We start from the raw sequence: 19,311 nt of genomic DNA, 5'->3' as shown, positions 1-19,311 counted from the left end.
ATGTCAACTCTACCAATGCATGGAAGGTGAACCAGTGCTGACTGGAAGACACGAGGATCAAAGGAAAACAAGTACTTACCTAGCGTCCCATCCCCTGTTGCCTTGAGGGCATTTAACTCTTCCTTTGTCATCTTTGTAGAACCTTGGTAGCCAACATTATTTAGAGGGTCTGAAGTCTCTCCATTGGTAGCTACTTCTGAATTTAGGATTATTCCATGTTTCTGGGAATAAAAACAGGCTCATCGTAATACTCACTAAGTGATATTAGGTTAAACTTTCTTTTATAAATAATAATTAAGAAAACCCCTATTTTTCCCTAAGCAGAGGAAAACTCTACAGAGACAGAGGAGCGCTAGGCTGCACCCCTGCAAATATTCTATCAACACACACTGATCTGGGACGTCTTCCTCCAAGGGTCCTTCCTTACATGTTCCCATCCACGTCTTAGCGTGCTGGTGACGAAACACCTTCCTTGGGCATCCTCTCTCACTGCAGGCTGCCAGAAAGCAGAGCATCGAGCAAACCACTACAGAGTGGTCTTTACCTCTAAAACCCCGGCTGTGCTCTTTAAAAGGACAGAGATAAAGAAATATGTACGTGTTCTGAGAGGAACGATCAAACTTGGATGGAAGGTTTGTGACATTCGAAAGAAATACAATTCGTGCTCACTACACAGCAAAACACTTTAAACCCAGCGACGCTTCACAACGCCAGGATGCCCCCCTCACCTGGGATCACCCCCTCCCTTACCCGCTCCTGCCACCCATAGCTCTTTCTCTTCTGCTTGGAGGAATTCCCAACCCTGTACTCACACCCTGGCTAGAAGCAGCACTGCGAATGTGAGCTCTAAGCCTGTTCCCTGCTGGCTTACTGCTCTGGCCTTGACCCTTCATTGTAAGTAGCTGACATGGATGTTTCCATTGGCGATGCAGGCGCCAGCCCGTGGCCATACCCCCTAGACTCAACACCGCCTTCTACGGTGTCGAGAGTCCACCCAGAGCTCTGACCCCCGCTGCTGCCCGTTGGTTTATTTTACTCAGTTTCCAGCCAGCAGCTGAAGACCCCTTGACATGGCCCAGACAGAACTTTCCTACCATCCATGGGGTCTCCACGTCTAACTAGCGTCAGCCACGCCACTGCCCAGCTACAGAGGTCCTTATGTTCGAGACTTTAATATAAGAAAGAAATACACTCTCTAACTTGGAGTAATGTCCTGGAGGATTTACTGGTGAGTTTAAGAAAAAATTTAGACAGCCTATCAAAAAAACTCTTGGAAATCAGAGGTGCTTCCAAGATCAGATGTGCCTATAAACATCTAAAGACAATAGGCACACCCCCCGGAATCTACACTGACTTCACATGTCTCTTTGGGGGTCAGTTAACCCAGGATTTGATTTTATTAACAGAACTAAAATCAACGACATAAAATCAATGAACACCACTATCCACACACATTCATCCTTGAGAATCCTGGAATTTGCTGTTGTCGCCTGGATTTTTAAAAACTGTACTTTGGCTTCATACCTTTAATTCCTCTTTCAGCACGACTACTTCTTCTCTAAGATCGTCTCGTTCACTCCTTATGGAATCAAAGAACTCTTTCTGCCTCTCTAATGCCTGAGTGTGTAGCGGAGCAAAGAGAGAGAAGATTCGCACAGGTGAGCAGACGACTTCAGAAGCAGGACTAGGAAGGAGGCTTCTACTCTGTAAAAGGCTAACACCGGCAGGGCATTCGATAGACTATGCTTAAAGATACAAACACAATGCAGTGTTAAGCTCTGCACTCAGTTTACGCCAGCCAAGAAACGTCACTGTGCATGCTCCCTGAGAGACGTTAACGTTCTGAAGGATGCTCTCTGCTTTACACCCTCTCCCGGCTTAGTCTGCGGTTTCACGGCATAGCTGGAGAAGGAACAGAAGCCATGCACCCATTTAAATGAGGGATAAATAAAGGAAAAGAAGAAACGTTTACAAACCCCCAGTGACAACTATTTTAGTCATTTAGACTGTTTTTGTACGTTGATTCTCGGTGTTTGTTGTCACAGATAAATGTAAAGTGGTCCTGAGGCAAACACACACAGACATGCACACGAGATCTTAAATAAGCATCGGTGAGCGTATCAGAGTGAAGGCAAGGTGCAGCTTCACGCTGTAAAGGCGCTGACGTTCGCTTCAACATCTAGAGATTGCTATCAGAGCCGTGGGGAGTGAGTCGCCGTGTTTGGGAAGCCATTTGGCATCGCGGAGCACAGCTGTCACTTTAGTAAGCGTGTTCTTTGCTCCCTACTCGTCACTCCTAAATGCAGATGGGCTGCCTCTTCTTTCCCTGTGGAGCGAGAGGGGCTGACATCTCCCTGGGGAGGCTCAAGGTGGGGATGCGTGAGGCACAGCACCTGCCACCTTGCAGCTTCCTCGAAGCCCTTGGAGAAAAAGCCCAGGCAACACGGGACAGGGAATTCCAGGAGGTCTGAGCCTCCACGCGTGGACCCGCCCAGCAGGCTCCTCACTCCTCTGATCTCTGTGCCGCCGGCTGCTCACAGGCAGGCAGGGAGCCCAGGAATGCTGACCAAAGGAGAATCTCCACATTGGAAGTCCACTTCCAATGTGGAGTTAATGTCAATTTGGGAAAGTTCATGTAGTCTCTCTTTTATTCGTTTTGTGTCCCACGGGGGTCACATGCAAACTCATACAAGCCTTTTTGCAAACCAAAGATTCTGAAAGCATTCAATTTGCTAAGCAGACTGCCCACTTGAACCGATTTCAAAGACTTGAGAATCCTACCCCTATCTTTTTGTCTTTCCATTCTATTGTTTCCTGAAGATCAGAAATCTCCCTGATATAACTCGCCTGTTTCTGCTGTAGCTGTCGGATTTCCTGAAGAATAGGAACAGATAGAAAGAAAGCAGATACAGGGTTAAACGGGAAGCAACTCTGCAGTGTAGACAACCCCTGAGCCAGCAAGCGCCCTTGGAGGTCCCGGCACCATTTTTTCTCACTGATCCCGAGTTCGTTCTCAGGATGCAGGGACTTTATCCTTGTCCTTTTCCCCAGCTCCAAGAGTAGGAAGAAAACCAGCTGGAGTGAACTTCTCACTTACAGGCACTAGAGTTCTAACCAAATTAAAAAAGTAAAAAGTCAAGTCTGTATTAGTTTCTTTTTGTCGCTGTAACAAATTACCACAAATTCAGTGGCTTAGAACAACACAAACTTATTTTCTTACAGTTCTGGCGCTCAGAAGTTCAAAATGAGTCTTATGGTGTCCCCAAGGCATGGGCAGGCCTGGGCTCTTTTCTGGAGGCTTGGGGCAGGGGAGAATCTATTTCCGCCATTTTTTAGTTCCTAGATGTGCCCACAGTCCTTGGTCTGTGGCCGCTTCCTCACGTGGCTCTGACCTCTGCCCCCGTGGTCACATCTCCTATGCTGCCTTTGACTTTCCTGCCTCCTTCTTGCAAGGACCCTTTGGATCACTCTGGGTCCATACAGATGATACAGGATAATCTCCCATCACAAGGTCCTTAACTTAATCACATCTGCAAAGTCCCTTTGTCTGAGTAAGGTGACATAGTCACAGTTCCAGGGATTAGGACATGGGCATCTTGGGGGGCATTATTCGGTCTGCCACACCTCCTCAAACAAACACAAAACCACCAAAGAATGAGAATCTTCACTAATAAAAGGAACTGTCTCCTCAAATGAGGCATAGAGAATTCGCCTAAACTCAATTTTCAAGAAAACTGGTAGCTTTAGTCATGACCCAGCAAGATGCTCGTAAGTCACACACAAAGAGAAAAAAAGAACAGAAAAGAAGAACGGGAAAAACTACTCACCTCAAGCATTTCTTCTCTTTGCTTCAGGGCCTCTTTCACCTCAGCAAACTGAAACTGGAGGATACTGTGGGCATGCTTTTCCCTTTCAAATTCCTATAAGGGAGGAGAAGAACGTTCAAGTTCCAGTGGAATCACATTTTTCTGTCACTCTAGTTCACGTTCTTATGATTTACCTTTACCTGGAACAAATTACCTGTTACCATGTCATCACAGTTTTCAAGGCCTTTTTTAAAAATAAATTTATTTATTTTTTTTGTTTTTATTTTTGGCTGTGCACGGGCCTTCGTTGCTGCGCACGGGCTTTCTCTAGTTGTGGCGAGCAGGGGCTACTCTTCATTGCGGTGCGCCGGTTTCTCATCGTGGTGGCTTCTCTTGTTGCAGAGCACGGGCTCTAGGTGCGCAGGCTCAGTAGTTGTGGCACAGGGGCTCAGTAGTTGTGGCTCGCGGGCTGTAGAGCGCAGGCTCAGTAGTTGTGGCGCACGGGCTTAGTTGCTCTGCTACATGTGGGATCTTCCTGGCCCAGGGCTCAAACCTGTGTCCCCTGCATTGGCAGGCAGATTCTTAACCACTGTGCCACCAGGGAAGCCCTCAAGGCCTTTTTAACAACATGAACCAGTTTCTCTGGATTTTCTAGAAGACAACCCTACGATCTACTGTAAAATTAACCTGAGGACAAACATATAGACACCAAGGGGGGAAAGGGGCGGGGGTGTGTGTGGTGTGGGATGAACTGGGAGATTGGGATTGACATGTATACACTAATATGTATAAAATGGATGACTAATAAGAAACTGCTGTATAAAAAAATAAATAAAATAAAATTCAAAAATTCAAAAAAAAATTAACCTGAGGAGTTGGCACAGCTGACAGTATGACCCGATTTCTTTACAGGTAAGCCGTGCCCTGGGAAGGCCCCCAAGCTGTCTGCTGAAGGCCTGGAGGAGGCAGCTTTGCAAAGAGTGGTAATAAAATCATCCCTGAGTTTGAAATATGCCGATGAATACTCTTTGGGGCAAAAAGGGATGGTCTACCTTGGCAAGTTTATCTCACTAACAGTAGGCGGCCAGCTCTGTACCTCAGAGACAAAACAGAAACAGGCGGGGGAAGCAAAGCCCTTGTCAGCACAAAGCCGCTCCCCCAGTCCAACCCTTCCCTGCATGAGACTCATCCCTGCAACCGGGCAACACGCTCCTCTCGTCTCCCACTCAGCACAGCACAGCAGCGCAGTCCCTGACGATGGTGTGGTACCCACCTAGCTGCCAGCAGTTTAGGGAACAGCAGGGAACACCTTCCCTCAATTCGTTACCAGTTATTTTAGAAGGGATTTGACCTTAGCTCATCCTGGCATCATGTGCTCACCCACTTTCTGAAGTCTGGGGGTGACTGGATCCTCCTAGCTGTGACAAAGACATGTCTGTCGGGCTTCGCTTCGCCCATGGTCTCCACCTTGGGTCAACATTCCAGGATCACCCCATTTCTCTGGAATTGGATTTGGGGCTTCTTGGTCTACTTCCTGATGCCTAAATGAGGGCATTCTAGGAGTAATTTAGAAGGCATTACAGTACTGTTCCACCCAAGTGGGTTCAGAATACGCTCTCTGCTCCTAAATTATGAATTAGTTTCAAAGAAAGCTTTCATCACATCAGGTCTCATGAAAAGTTTCTCCTTTGTTTCAGAGTTCAGTTACCAGGAACTTCATGGACAAAATTCTTCTTTAGCTTCTAACTCAACTACAGTAGTGAAAGAAGGAGGCCCCTGAGTTGTTATGGTATTTGGCTTCAACCCTTGGGATTTAGAGGATATAGCTAGTTAGGAAAAAAAAAGATAATGACACTCACAAATTAAATTTTCTATTTATCTCAGCAACTCTGAAAAACTGGATAATATTCTAGGATTTGAAAAACCAGCTAATTCCTTAAAATATGAAAAACAAGTATGTCTTGCTGTCTCACAAAGAACAGCTAAGCCCAGCCTTCACCAAATCAGCCTACTGTCATTAATTTCAACATATGCTCACGCTTTTTGTTGATAACGTAAGTTAACGTATTAATTCCAGTGGTTCTTCATGAAAGCCCAAATAAGATTCTACCCTTTTCTGAGGTTAATGAAGGTTTTTAATTCTCAAGTGGAGGAACCATGGCTTTTCCCAATCAGCAGAAAACAAATGAATATAATTTTCTTAAAATCCTTGATACTTGCAACTATTTCCCTCTGGTGTTGAGATAACAAAGTAAGAATGAAGAAATGTATATTAACAGGAAAACCTTGCAGCCTCTAACTGTGCTTTGTCCAAGCATGCTGGGTCTTTCGTAGGCAGGTGTTTTCATGGTTATGATCTCACCTGATATGCAAAACACACAAATGTCCTCCTAGTAAAATTGTCTCTAGTTTACATATTGACATTGTGCAAGTCCCTCAGCAAAGAGCATGGTATTCTTATGTGTTTGGGCTTCCAGGGCAAGTGGAGAACTATTGTTTTTAAAAAAAACACACACACGCAAATATATACATACACACGTATAATGTGTAGACACCATATACCAAATATATATACACACACACACACACATATTCTACCATTCTTACCTATACCGTAGGCATATCCTCCCATCCTTATACATACCATGTATATAGTCTACAATAATTACACAGACCATTTATATACATATGCCTGTGTATATATATGCTCTCCCATTCTTATACATACCATTTACTTGTATATTCTCCCATTCTTACATATATCATTTATATATATACTCTACCATCCTTACATACACCATTTATATATCTATATATTCTCCCGTCCGTAATTACATATAGCGTTTACATATATATACACTCCACCCTGCTTTCTCGCACTAGCACATACTTTGGTTTTCTCCTCGTACTGCCGCCTGGACTCAGCCAGCTGCTCTTCAAGCTCCAGCATCATGTCCTTTAGCGTATCGACCTGGTACATAAAGTTTGTCTTCTCATTGTCTAGCTGAGCATTGGAAACCATGGCCTTCTTATATTTTTCTTCAACTTCTGCTAGTGAGTCCTGCAGAAAATAGGTCACGTTTTCGAAATTGTAGTAAGGAAACAGAAACACAGATTAGTTCAGTATTTTTAACAAAACCTCCAAAAACGCAGCCCTAAATTTAGACTTTATTTCTGGGAGCAAATGAATCAGAAGAAGAAACACATGGCAATTTGAAATGCCCCCAAAGTCTCCCTTTTCAATTTGTTCCGATTCTCATGACTCAGGAAATAAGTTATTAACTGTGTGTAGGGGCGAAGATAACTTACAGTCATCAGGACAAGGGGGACGCTGGGTGGAAGGGGCTCTGGTCACAGAGGCAGCAGAGCCCTGGCTGTGGGAATCTGATTCTGTAGCCCGCTGTACAGGTGTCTGAAGTAACCACTCAAGACACGTGACCAGAACCTGGGACAGAGCCAGTGCTGGGGAGGGGGAGTAGAACACCTGCCGCCAGCGGCCCACTGTCCCCACTGGGGCTTATGAACCAGGAAAGGCTTAAGTGGAAGTTCACATGTTCAACCCATAGGAAAACTCAACAAGGTACACAGGCCTCACTGGGTAGGTCCTGGAGAGACAAAGCTTATTCCTTTGAAAAGACAACCAGGGAAAGAGGCCTGCAAAGTGAACATGCCCCCCTCAACCCCGGGGCTCACACACCGGCAGGGCAGGCCACAGGGGACAGCAGCGTGTGGACCCCGAAGCACAGACCAGCGGGAGACGACTCTGGGAGAACACAGAGCAGCATCCCAGGTGCAGAGGACCCTGAGCTACAGAAAGGCAGGCACTGGCGGGTTGGGCGTGTGTCAGGTGCTACCAGGAGGCTCTGCGGAGACCAGCGCTGCTCTCGCCTGCACTTGCAAACCAGGGCAAGGATTTCAGGTGGGACCAGTGATTCCTGCGCTGTTCCATGGCTCTCTTTCCAACTCCAGTAGGAGTTGAAAGCCAGAATCTTAATTTCCCCCCCTTTTTAAAGAGCGGTGACAAATAGGAAACTGATTAGTCATGTGATTTGGCGCCCCTGGGATACCGAACTCAGACTGGTTTGGGGGTACTTTCTCAGGAGCTGAAAAGGAAGGAACAGAGTTACCATCTCTTGCTAGACTCATGAGCTGCCCGAGCTGCCCGGTGAAGCCAGAGAATAAAGTCCCTGATGCCCCACCTCACTTCACGGAGCCTGGCAACTCAATTTCCTGGTCGGCACAATGCAGTAATGCCACTTGCTACGAGTACCGTGTTATTTACTCAAATAAATCCAAGAAGATACACATTCAGACATTGCTTCCATTAGTAAAATGGCGCAGTATGCAAATAATTTGTGTGTTTCAAAAGCACAGCAACAGAACTTCCTTATCGGGAGACATCAGGTGTTTTGAGAAGCAAATTAAGTTGAAGCCCTCCTTGTATGTAAGGACTGCGGAAAGTGAAGAAAACCAAAAACCCTTCTTCAAGTGTAGGGTCTGCTTCTGTGGGAAATGAGAAACTGGTTTTAAGCCAGGTGTGGTGGGGAGGTGAGTCCAAGACATGCACCAGGAAACATGTTAGTAACATTTGCTAATGAGGAGTTACAATTTTCGAGCCTTGGTTTCAAAGCTGCCTTTGGGAAAACCCTGAGCACACACACCCGTGCTACTAGCATTCCTGCCACTTTGAGGTCTACAGTCTGCGGCCTCTTTAGAGCGAGCATGCAGTCTGAATGTCTTCTGTAGGATTTTTTAAAGTTAAGCTGGGTTAATATCGTGAGTCCACACTTCCGTAAGCCGGTACCTTCATCTCCTTCAATCCCTGCATGTATTTGCCTTCTACATCCTGAATCTGGTCCTTTAACTCATTGAGCTCCTGGGGGAAATGGCAAAAAAGGCAAATGATGTCAAAGGGAAAAATGGACAGAGACCACAAGGAAGGAGAGGCGATTCTCTGATTCTTTTCTACTTCTGGGCGGTTTCCTTATTTGAGTAGTTGGAGCAGCGATCTTCGTTTAACTTTTTTAAGTGTTAAAAGGAAAATAAGATGAATTTCAACACTACAAAGATGAAAATGTAGGTGTATCTCATATGATATTTTCACACAATTTTATCAAAGGTATGTGGCTTCAAATATTTTTACGCAGTTTTATAAAATGAGCTTCTGAAAATGGAACAGGTTAACTTACTCATACTTAACAGTTCATTCAAGCTCTTTGAGTTCTGCTCTGTGCTACACACAGTAAGATACGGAAGACAGAAATCAGCAAAGCCTTGTCCCTGCCCTTACAGAGCCCAAGGACTCTACTTTCCCGTCTCGTTCACTGACACATTCCCAGGGGCTGGTGTCTGGCGTGAGCTGGAGTTGCAATGAATCCTTACTGAACGACTGAGTCATGCTCACAACCCCAAGACCAGATGCAGATTATGACTGCAGCCAACTCCACTTCAAGGCGGGAAAGGATGACCAAAGGGCTGCAGGAGGCCGAGGGACCACACAGGGAGGGACATTTCAGGAACAGAAGTCAAAACACTGTTCTTATAAAGCACAGGAGTTGGAAGGCGTCTGCAGGGGGACCTAGTCCCACCGGCCCTGATGCTTAAGCTCTTCTCTGGCCTCCCTGGCAAATGCCATCCATCTGTTCAGGTAGCACCAGTGGAAGCTGGGTCCCTTTCACCAGTTTTCATTACTAGAAAGCTCGTCCCTAAATGAAGCCAAACCTGACCCGGAAGCGCCTCCCTGCCCTTGGTGCCCCAGAAGAGCCTCCCTGCCCTTGGTGCCCCGGAAGAGCCTCCCTGTCCTTGGCGCTCTCTCCAGAGGACACGAGGTCTGGTGACTCGGCCTCCCCTCTGCACAGTCTCCTTTTCAGATGCAACGTCCCTAGTGACTTTAACAAGCAGAGGCCCATTTGTCTGTCACACACTCAGTGTTGAGGATGTAACAGAGAACAGTGTCCACAGACTAGTGGGAGAAGGAAAAATCACTAAAATACCATGATGGGGTCTACTGAAGGCATATTACGCATATGACAGAGGGAAAGGAAGGGCATGCTGCAGGCAGAGGGCAGGGATGCGCGAAGGGCAGGGTGGTACTGTCGGGGGCAGCGAGTGATCCGTGTCCAGCACCTTCCAGTGCTGTGGGCGGAAAGTCCACTTCTGCTCTGTGTACAGAGGTGGCTGAGCGCCTCAGGGCAGCGTGGTGAGGGGTCTCGCCCAGGTGTGCCCGGGGAGCTGAAAGATCCCAGCGCAGGTGTGCTGGCCCTACCGGGGCGGGGAAGTCGGGGCGGCTCCTTGCAGAACAAGAACCAGGCCGGGCCCTACTGTTACTAGAACACCAAGCTTAATGGGAGGGAGGGGAGACCAGACGGAGAAGAAAGAGCTGGAACTTCACAAATTAAATCCTACTTTACTTGAAGACTGATTTTCACAGAAGGTTTCTCTAGGTCACACGGAAGTAGAGGGTCTTACCTTGATTTCCCTAATGGAGGCCTCAGTGTCAATGGAGATGGAGGTGTCCCCGCTGCCCCTTCGAGAGGAAGTCCCACCCAGGGAGGCCAGTGTGGCTGCAGACAGGCCAGGCAGCCCCCGAGACCCCTGCAAAGTGGCAAGAGCAAACGGGATTTCAGCCCAAACCAGGATTATTTCTCAGTCTACGAGGATGGTACCTTTACTTGAACTCAGGTTCCAAACTGCAGTATCTTCGGTGGGTTTATGGGGAGCAAGAAAAAGAGGTTCACCTCGAGGGGCCTCATGGACGCTCAGGGTTTGTCTGGAGTAACCGTAAGCTCCATGGCTGGGCCCGTCGTGAATTCCTTCACCGTTCTGCAGGTTTAACATGCACGCTGGAAGTGACCCCCGGCCCCGGGGACCCCAAAGGTTGTGTGTTGCCTGGTGAGCCACCCACTAGTCCTGTTCACTCCATGCTGAAATTCTTTATTAAAGATCAAGCAATATATTTTCTTGTTAGTTTCATCCATAAATTTCGGGACCCTCGTGGTTTATAGATGACACAGTATAAAGCTCTACAGAAATTCCTTACCTTCTCCGTGAAGTCTTTTTCTGGTCTCTCTTCAACCTGGAGAGGAAAATGGATAAATATTAAATACTTAAAAGCATTAAACGGAGAATCTGGATTCAGGGGGTAAGAGAATAATAAAATAAAGCATCAGCTTCCTTTGTGATTTTATTTTTTTATTTTTTGCATCATGCGGGCCTCTCACTGCTGTGGCCTCTCCCGCTGCGGAGCACAGGCTCCGGACGCGCAGGCTCAGTGGCCACGGCTCACGGGCCCAGCCGCCCCGCGGCATGTGGGATCCTCCCCCGCTTTGTGATTTTAAACACTCCTTTGCCATGAGACTCTCGGATACGCCGGTGTCACAGCCGTGGCCCACGGGCAGCTCAGTGAGCCGGGCTGAATTTCACCGTGTGGCTTTTCAACTTTCACAACTTCCACAGGAAGATGATTTGTGAATGAACTGAACAGGATGACTTGACCAGTTTCTACATGTGTGCAGGACACAGTGTGGGACAGGACAGGCACCAGCCTCGTTCACCCACCACAATGACTATGATCGGAACGTGAGAATATGACCAGCGTTCTGGGGGCTGGAAGATGCAGCCACACAGTTTTAAGTTTGACTCTCACTACACTTGGTCTCCAAAGCAAGAGAAAGCAGTGGAGACACAGCTGCAGCTTTCCCACTGCTTCTGAGTAACTGAGTCAACGTGCAAATTCCAGTGTAAACATTCTGAGACAGACACCCAGATGTGGGGAGCTGGCTGGGGGTGGGTGACGGTACAGGAGAACTTGCTGGGTGAAAAGGGGGACCCCAAGAATTTGGCTTTTCAAAGTCTTTCCTGTTTGGACTGTCTCTGAATCCTCTCTTTTCCCTCCTGCAAGCAGGGGTCTCTGCGGGAACCCCAGCAGCCTGTGGAGCCCCAAGACAGCACATCTGCTTCAACCGTACGGGAGACCCCTGCCCTGTGAGGGTCTGTTGGGGTCAACAGTCTGAGGCTGCACTGGTGCTATTTCTTTCTTTGCTTAGCATCCAACGAAAGGCCAACTTTCTCTTCTTTTTTTTTTTGGCACATTGAGGGCTCCTTTCCGAAAGTCCATGGGAAAGGTCCCAGAGGGCGAGAGAACCCTGCACCAAGTTGTCTCCAGACTCTCTGGATTTTCCCATCATGCCTCCAATCCCACCTCCTGTAGCTCAGAGGTTCTTAAATTTGATGGCCAGGGAGTCAACTGAAGATGCCCGTGACGGGTGGGATCACATCTTTGATCCAGGAGACCTCGTGAGTGAGCTGGGACCCTGCAGTCACCCTTGACTGTTTACGCCACAGACCACCCAGACTGCAGGTGGACAGATCCTAACGGGTCTGGGTCCGAGGCCACCGCAGAGCGGCTCGTGAACAGGTCAACTGCCCACATCGCCGTCGTGCACGGGGCATGTGGGTGCAGGCGCTAAGCACAGGTCAGGATGCCGTAATGGCGGTGATTTCCTGTAAAGACGCGCACTTCCTGTCCTCTGCCCACCCTGGGCCCGTGCTGGGCTGGATGCCCACATCCTCACCATCCTGTCCCCCACCAAGAAGGCTCACTGACTGCCACCTTCTCGCCTTCACGCTCCTCAAACCTGCTTTCCAAGGGCAGGATGCCTGAAGTAACCGCTAGAATAACACAGCAAAGCGTGAGAGCTCATCAGCCGACCAAGGGGATCAGATGGAATCGTACAAAATACTTGATTAATTCAAAAGAAGGCGACTTCTGAAACCAGCTCTGAGCCAGGAGAGTCGAGCTCAAGGCTCTTCTGCCTGACAGATCCAATTCTGCCCCCGGATCTGGCTCCCAAATCCACTGCACCTGTTCTCACGCACCCAGCTCACATCTGGATCTTCAGCAAGAACTTTCTACTCTCAGCTAACCAGTCTCCTTCTTGTCCTGAGGAGAGGGCGTGAAGGAGCTGCAGCCCCCAGGCCAGCGGGATGACCCGTGCGCTTGCCTCACTCCCAGCTTTTGCTAAATAAGCCCCTGGGCGGGTGGGGCTTTGGATTCTGGCGTTGCCTCCGCCCAGAGGACTCTCCTCTCCACTGGGCCACAGCCGGCTGGCCTCCAAGGACAGGAGATTTCCAGACACTCTTGGCCACGTGCATCCTTTTTCACTCGATGTGGCAGTCATAGCCTGTTAGATAAAGGCAGCTCACTCACTACCATGTCGCACACCGCCTGCCATTTGTTGGCACGTGCGTTTCGCGTGTGTAAACTTATATATTTATATTTTTTCAGATGTGCATGTCACACCAGCCTAACTAGATATTCTGGAACATCTGTAGATGGCCTACAATTAAGATGGTTCTATCTCATCCTCCCGGGCAGAGCCCCAGGGAGCCCCCGACCGATGTTCTCAGTCATGAGGATGATTTTAGCATTTCAAGTGTGGGTCTCCTCTCCACTTGGGAATACAAATATTCCTGAAAATTTCCAACAACGAAGGAAAAGTTACTGTCCAGCACTTGCTCTGCTGCAGAATCCATTCATTAGATCTCCTGGACACAAGGCCTTTATTCCCTAGAATAAGTTAGTTTGCAGAACAAATATTAATGAGATGAAAATAAAGAGGGTATTTTAACTGTTGGTGGAAAGAGAAGATTCAGTTGAACAGACCATCAAGCTACCGTGAGAAGCCTGTTGCTGTTTTGCTCTGCAGTTTAAATAGTGTCTTTCCTGACTGTTCCTCAGCAATAGATAAATATTGCCCAGAGAAATGAAGCTCCAGAAATCCTCTGTTCACCTACAAAGATATCCGTGCCCATAAAATGAGGACCCCACTTTCTTTTTTGTAGTATTTCTTGTGAGAAAGATGAGAACTATACACCAGACCCCAAAGCACTGGTTTCCTGGGGGCCTTTAGCATAGCTTTGTTCTGCATTGTTTCACCATAAACACACACACTGCTTTTGTAATTTGCAAAACACCAAATAAGGGAGAAAAAACCCTAAAACCATAGCTTTCTCTTTAGTTTAAAAGTAGTTTGAAAAAAGCCTTTGTTCTGAAATAGATAACGAACTCAGAATGTGAAAATTCAGGATGTGTTTTTAAGTAGAGACACGGAGGGAAAAACTAAGCTCTCAATGACAGTTATAGCCAATCTATGCTTGACTATTGTTTCCAATCTGTATTTTACGTATCAGGGTGACTGACGTTTGTCTGTTTTCTGAAGGACAAGGGACACGTGTATCTGCCAGCCTTCCTGCAACCTAAGAAGTACGCGGAGCCCCATGGAAAGTGGTGCAGTTTTGGTTGGGGGAGGGACGGATTGGGAGTTTGGGATTAGCAGATGCAAACTATTATATATCGAATGGATAAACAACAAGGTCCTACTGTATAGCGCAGGGAACTGAACTATATTTAATATCCTGTGATAAACCATAATGGAAAAGAATATGAAAAAGAATATATATATGTATAACAATCACTTTTCTGTACAGCAGAAATTAACACAACATTGTAAATCAACTGTATTTCAATAAAACAGAAGGAAGGAAGGAAAGGAAAGAAGGAAGGCAAGGCAAGAGGAAGGGAGGGACGGAGGGAGAAAAGCCGTGCAGCAGCATGGAGCCATTGCAGCCCCACCGGATGCCACTAGATGGCAGCCTGCGTCGAACGGAGTGGGACCGGCCCAGGGAGCCTTGGTCAGGCAGGGCACCCCTCACTGCCCCTAACAAAGGAACAGATAAGTAACCCTGACGGTGAGTTTAATTTGACATAAAGCATAGTACTTTATCTCTGAAAATAATATACAAAGAAACAGAATAGATGGAAGGGTTTTAAACACTGTCGTTTCTGCTGCATGATGTGACCCAGGGCATGCCGTGGACCACACGTGTCCCAACACGCTGCAGCCCACAGACCTTGCAGCCTGTTAGCCTTCTTACCCTCATTTACCGAGCAATACTAAACGTTTTAGGTCAGTGTGAAAACTTGATAGTAACAGCCTTATGAAACATGCAAACCAGTATTTTATAATGACAATGGAGTGTATAAAAAGGTATCTTTTAAAATCTACGGGAGGTAGTCACTTCCAAACAAATTCTGTGAACTTTTAAATTATGGCAAATCTTCCTTTCAGAAACAAACGCTTCATGTAGAACGTTAAATATTTTGTTAATTCCAACCTTCTAAAATCGTGTCTAAATGAGCATACTATTTAGGTTCACTTAAATATAATGTCTGGTGAGGTTTCAAATTCCAAGTTTTCCATATCACCACCTGGCTTGCCCACCTTCCTCGAGACAGAATACAGTAGGTGGGCGTGGGAAGACCCTAGCAAGGGGGCCAGGGACAAAGGGACTTTTCCTCATGGTGCCCCAAGCCCCAGATGGGAAATGGGATCATGGAAGCAATGTCATCACGGGGTCCCTCTCGAGAAACCAACTGACAGTACTGAACGTTGCTCAGAAAACACCCATTTTAAGGGTAATTTTCCTTCAGATATAAACAGCAGTGGAGGCTACCATTAGAATGGAAATTTCTGGTTTAAATCCGATAATATTGACCTCATCCTGAATGACTGGTCCTTGAACTCTTGTATTTATAATTCAAGACCTGTTTTTCCACCTGGTTCCTGCTTCCACCTCTTCACACGACACAAAACATGAGTCATTACAGTCTTTTGTTTTTCTAACTCAGATGGGGCTGAGATTCCTGTTCACCACCAATGCTTCTCTGAAAACACACTGGCGCGTGAACCTGGGCGCCACGCAGGACACCCCTGACCGGTGCTTCTGTGACCCGGCAGGTTCGCTGCGTTCTGAGGCCTGGGTGACACAGCTGCGTCGGGCCCTCCAGGCGAGGCCCTCTGCCGGGCTGTTCTCCGGGCCTGGATTACCCAGACTCCCGAGTCCAGCTCCCTGGAAGCATCCTGCCTCTTTCCTTCGAGCCCGTGCTCTGAGTTCTATACTGTATTGCGCCCATTTGCTGAGGTCTGTGAGGGGAGCAGGAGTGTTCCTTCACCACTGCAGCCCTGTGTCTAGAACATTCGATAAACACTGGCTGAATGAACGGACCCCAACTTCCTCAACAGGAAGGTTCTGGAGAAGAAAATAGGGCTCAGCTACAGAACGTGAAAAATGAGATGAGGTCCCATAGTGTATGCCCTTCCGAGATGGGGCGGGCACCCTCTCTGCTCCCCACAAGGCTGGAGGACCCGGGGGTGGGGCACACTTCGCGTCCTTGGATGCTGAGGTACCTTTATTTTCTCAAAATGGGGCAAGCTATCGTTTTCCCTCATTCTGGTTACTTTTGTTCTTGGGCAATGCTCCACTTGCCCGTCCCCTGGGGCACCAGCCTACATCCCACACCCAGAGCCTCCCAGGGCTGCCCCTGCCCCGGCTCCTACTTCCTCCCGGAGAGGCCCCTGCCTCCTGCCCTCACCCGTACCACCCCCTGGAACCATATTTCTGATGGATCACCAGGCGGGATCATTCTCCCCGAGCCACAGTGGACAACACTCACAGCCCTGGAAAACTCGCCCAGGAGAAGCAGGTGATCAACCCAAATCTTTTCTTGTTTTTGGTTTTCAAGCATATCATTACTCGTCTTTCCAGGTGGAGTTCAGGAAGTCTACGTGCCTGGCCAGGTGTCCCCAGTCAGGAATGAGAGCTGTGACATCTTAACCTGGGTCTTGGAACTCCCCCTTCCTGCTCTGCGTCCTTCTGAGAAGCCAGGCGGGGAGGATCACTCACCCCACGGGCCTCTCCCTGGGCACCGCCTGTCCCTGCAGGCCTCCCTCCCAGGCAGGAGGACCAGGGGAGTCTGAGCACAAGTTTCCTGGCCTCTTTCCAATCAACAAGGCCAAATGCATCCACTTACACTGTTCGTCTCGCAAGCCCAAAATGCAAACTCCCAGCCCTTTCCAGTGGTGTGACCGTGCAGGCTCAGAAAAGAGAAATGGGGCAGATTCCGTGGAAGAGGACTGCGGTTTGGTAGCACAGAGCAGAGGGCTCACTCAGCTCTGTCCTCCAGACTCTCTGCAGAGGCCAGGAATGCTGCCTGTGCTCTGTCCTTCAGGTGACCAGGAGCCACCATAACTGCGTGGAAGTGCCCTGCGCGGCACACAGGTGTCTCTGCCTCCTGAGGGCCACACCCAGACGCGTCCTCAGCTCTGACGCCCCACACCCGCGTGAGGTGCCCGGATGCTGACCTCTGCTCACTAACCGTGCCAGCCTGAGTCAGCCGACCTTTGTCAATGAGCAGCTGGGTCGGGGAGAAAGGAGACGGAACTGATGACCTGTGTGTAATGAACTGAAAAATCAGCCCAGTCAAGCCCCTGGGAGTCTTGCAAACCCAGGGCTCTCCAGGGACCAAGGGACGGTGGCGGAGGTCTTGCCAGGCTCCCCAGTTACCAAGAGACCCCCGCCTCTCGTCCTCAGGCCCCAGGGACACGGGCACGATGAACGCTCACCTCTCTTGTGTCCACTAAACCCATTTTGTGGGAGTAAACTGTTGTCAGATTTAGGAAGCAGATGACAGGGGAATTCATATCTGGTTTCAGTCTCTTCCGTCCGGGGAACTAGACGTGTTGCTAGGCTGAGACTTCATTCTGACGCCCGAATAAACCCAAAGACGTCAGACCATCACGGGCGCACAGTTCCCTGCTTCGCCTGAGCTGCGCCAGGCAGGGAGCCCAGGAGGGGTCAGGCCTCAGCTTCTTCTGACGACCGTGAACTTTCGTGTTCCCCAAAGTGAGCACCAGAGAGCGAGCATCATGCCTGAGAACGGGCCGCTCTCCGCGTCGGGTCTATCATGGGAAAACACCGATGACTTCCGTCGGAAACACGCAAGCAAGGGCTTGAAGGCGGAGGCAGGCAAGCCGGCCCGCGCAGACGGGGGCTGCTCACCTCGGCGCAGGGATCCCTCAGCTCACAAACGCTGCGCTTCAGTCCCGTCTGCCGGACGCGCCAGGTTTCGAACACTGAACGTACATGATACGGAACAGCTGGATACCTTACCGTCCCTGCTTGACCAGTCCTGGCTGGAGCAGTAAGCAGCGGACTTTGTGGGGTGTCCGCCATGCCACGTTTCCTGCCCCACCCCAGTGCGGTCAGGAAGCGGCTTCTCCTATTACCCTCATTGCTGGGGGGCGAGGAGGGCAGCTTTCAATTCCACAGGGAAACAGGCTCTCCTGCTCTAATACTCGCTTGCCTCATCTATCTTTTGTTTTCTCACCCTCGATGTGTAAACGGCGGAGAGAACATTTCTCTACTAGCAGGAGAGCACCCGGGCAAGCCCAGTGACGAATGGCTCTGGCCTTGGCCTTGGAGTCGGGGAAAGCAGGGCAGGCGTGGGGGGACTGAGGCCCCCGACTCAGCAGTACGGGCTCAGTCTGCAAAAGGGATCCATTCCTTTGTTTTCGTCGCCAGGAGAAGCAGACGTCTGCATTTGGTGTGAAGCCTCCTGGCTTTAAAAGGCTGCATCTAATTTTAAAAGCAAATCAGCAGCACCCCATGGGTGCACGTGTGCAAGTGGGTGACTCACCCCACGGCCTCTTCTCTGATGACCAGGAACACTTCCTGAATTTAGACATCGATGCGTCTAACTGTGGTGTTGTGTAAGTGAGTCACAAACCACAGTCAAGTTCCAAGTTCAACCTCGCCCATCTGTGCCTTCTTCTGCCCAGGGTCCATGAGGAGGGGTCCTGGCCCTCGGGGTGCAGGGCTGGCATGCACCCCGCTCGGCACACGGCCCAGCCCCTGTCCACTGGACGTCCTTCCCTGGTCATTGTGTCAGCCCCCCATCCCAAATGTCCCCCAGGCAGATGTGCCCTGCCAATCCCTTATGGTCAAGAGAACAATACAGTTGCCTCATACAAAGCATCAGATGCGGTGAAACTGTCTAAAATTCCAAGGACCATGGGAAAAACACACAATAATGAGACTTAAATGAGGGAGACTAGGTAGCAGGACCCCTTGCTTTCTGAAGCAGAACTTGGAGAGCAGCTCTGTCGTTTGTTTCACAGGCACTGAACAGAGGACCAACGGGACAGTGGGGGATGGAACAGAGGTAGGGATGCCGTGGCACTCGCAGGCCGATACTTTACCCTAAAAAACTGTTGGGCTCCAATAACAGATAATGTTCCAAACAAAATGTTTAAAAGTGAACCCTTCAGGGGCTTCCCTGGTGGCGCAGTGGCTGAGAGTCCGCCTGCCGATGCAGGGGACGCGGGTTCGTGCCCCGGTCCGGGAGGATCCCACATGCCGCGGAGCGGCTGCGCCCGTGAGCCATGGCCGCTGAGCCTGCGCGTCCGGAGCCTGTGCTCCGCAACGGGAGAGGCCGCAACAGTGAGAGGCCCGCGTACCACAAAAAAAAAAAAAAAAAAAAAAGTGAACCCTTCAATCTAAAAGCATGGTACAAATGAACTTACTTACAAAACAGAAATTGAGTCACAGATGTAGAAAACAAACTTACGGTTACCAGGGTGGAAGTAGGGGGAGGGGTAGGAGGGGT

At 49.0% G+C, this 19,311-nt stretch overlaps 1 protein-coding gene across 16 annotated transcripts in view; it reads right to left on the bottom strand.

The window, feature by feature from the left end:
• Positions 1 to 19,311, bottom strand: part of LRRFIP1 (LRR binding FLII interacting protein 1) — a 142,160-nt gene that overhangs the window by 15,883 nt on the left and 106,966 nt on the right. For 8 of the 16 annotated variants that reach the window (XM_079925074.1, XM_079925085.1, XM_079925083.1 and 5 more), the window contains 6 exons: positions 10,846 to 10,881; positions 10,275 to 10,400; positions 6,697 to 6,867; positions 3,828 to 3,920; positions 1,525 to 1,617; positions 80 to 221 (listed from right to left, as the gene is read on the bottom strand). In XM_079925074.1, the coding sequence (XP_079781200.1) occupies positions 80 to 221; positions 1,525 to 1,617; positions 3,828 to 3,920; positions 6,697 to 6,867; positions 10,275 to 10,400; positions 10,846 to 10,881 (661 nt within the window). Of the gene's footprint in view, positions 1 to 79; positions 222 to 1,524; positions 1,618 to 2,781; positions 2,875 to 3,827; positions 3,921 to 6,696; positions 6,868 to 8,610; positions 8,683 to 10,274; positions 10,401 to 10,845; positions 10,882 to 19,311 lie in introns of all 16 variants that reach the window. The other 8 variants (XM_079925086.1, XM_079925075.1, XM_079925077.1 and 5 more) reach the window with 3 other exon arrangements.

Source organism: Stenella coeruleoalba (assembly GCF_951394435.1).
Source record: "Stenella coeruleoalba genome assembly, chromosome: 6".
Taxonomy (NCBI): domain Eukaryota; kingdom Metazoa; phylum Chordata; class Mammalia; order Artiodactyla; family Delphinidae; genus Stenella; species Stenella coeruleoalba.
This window is presented reverse-complemented; position numbering and strand designations above follow the sequence as displayed.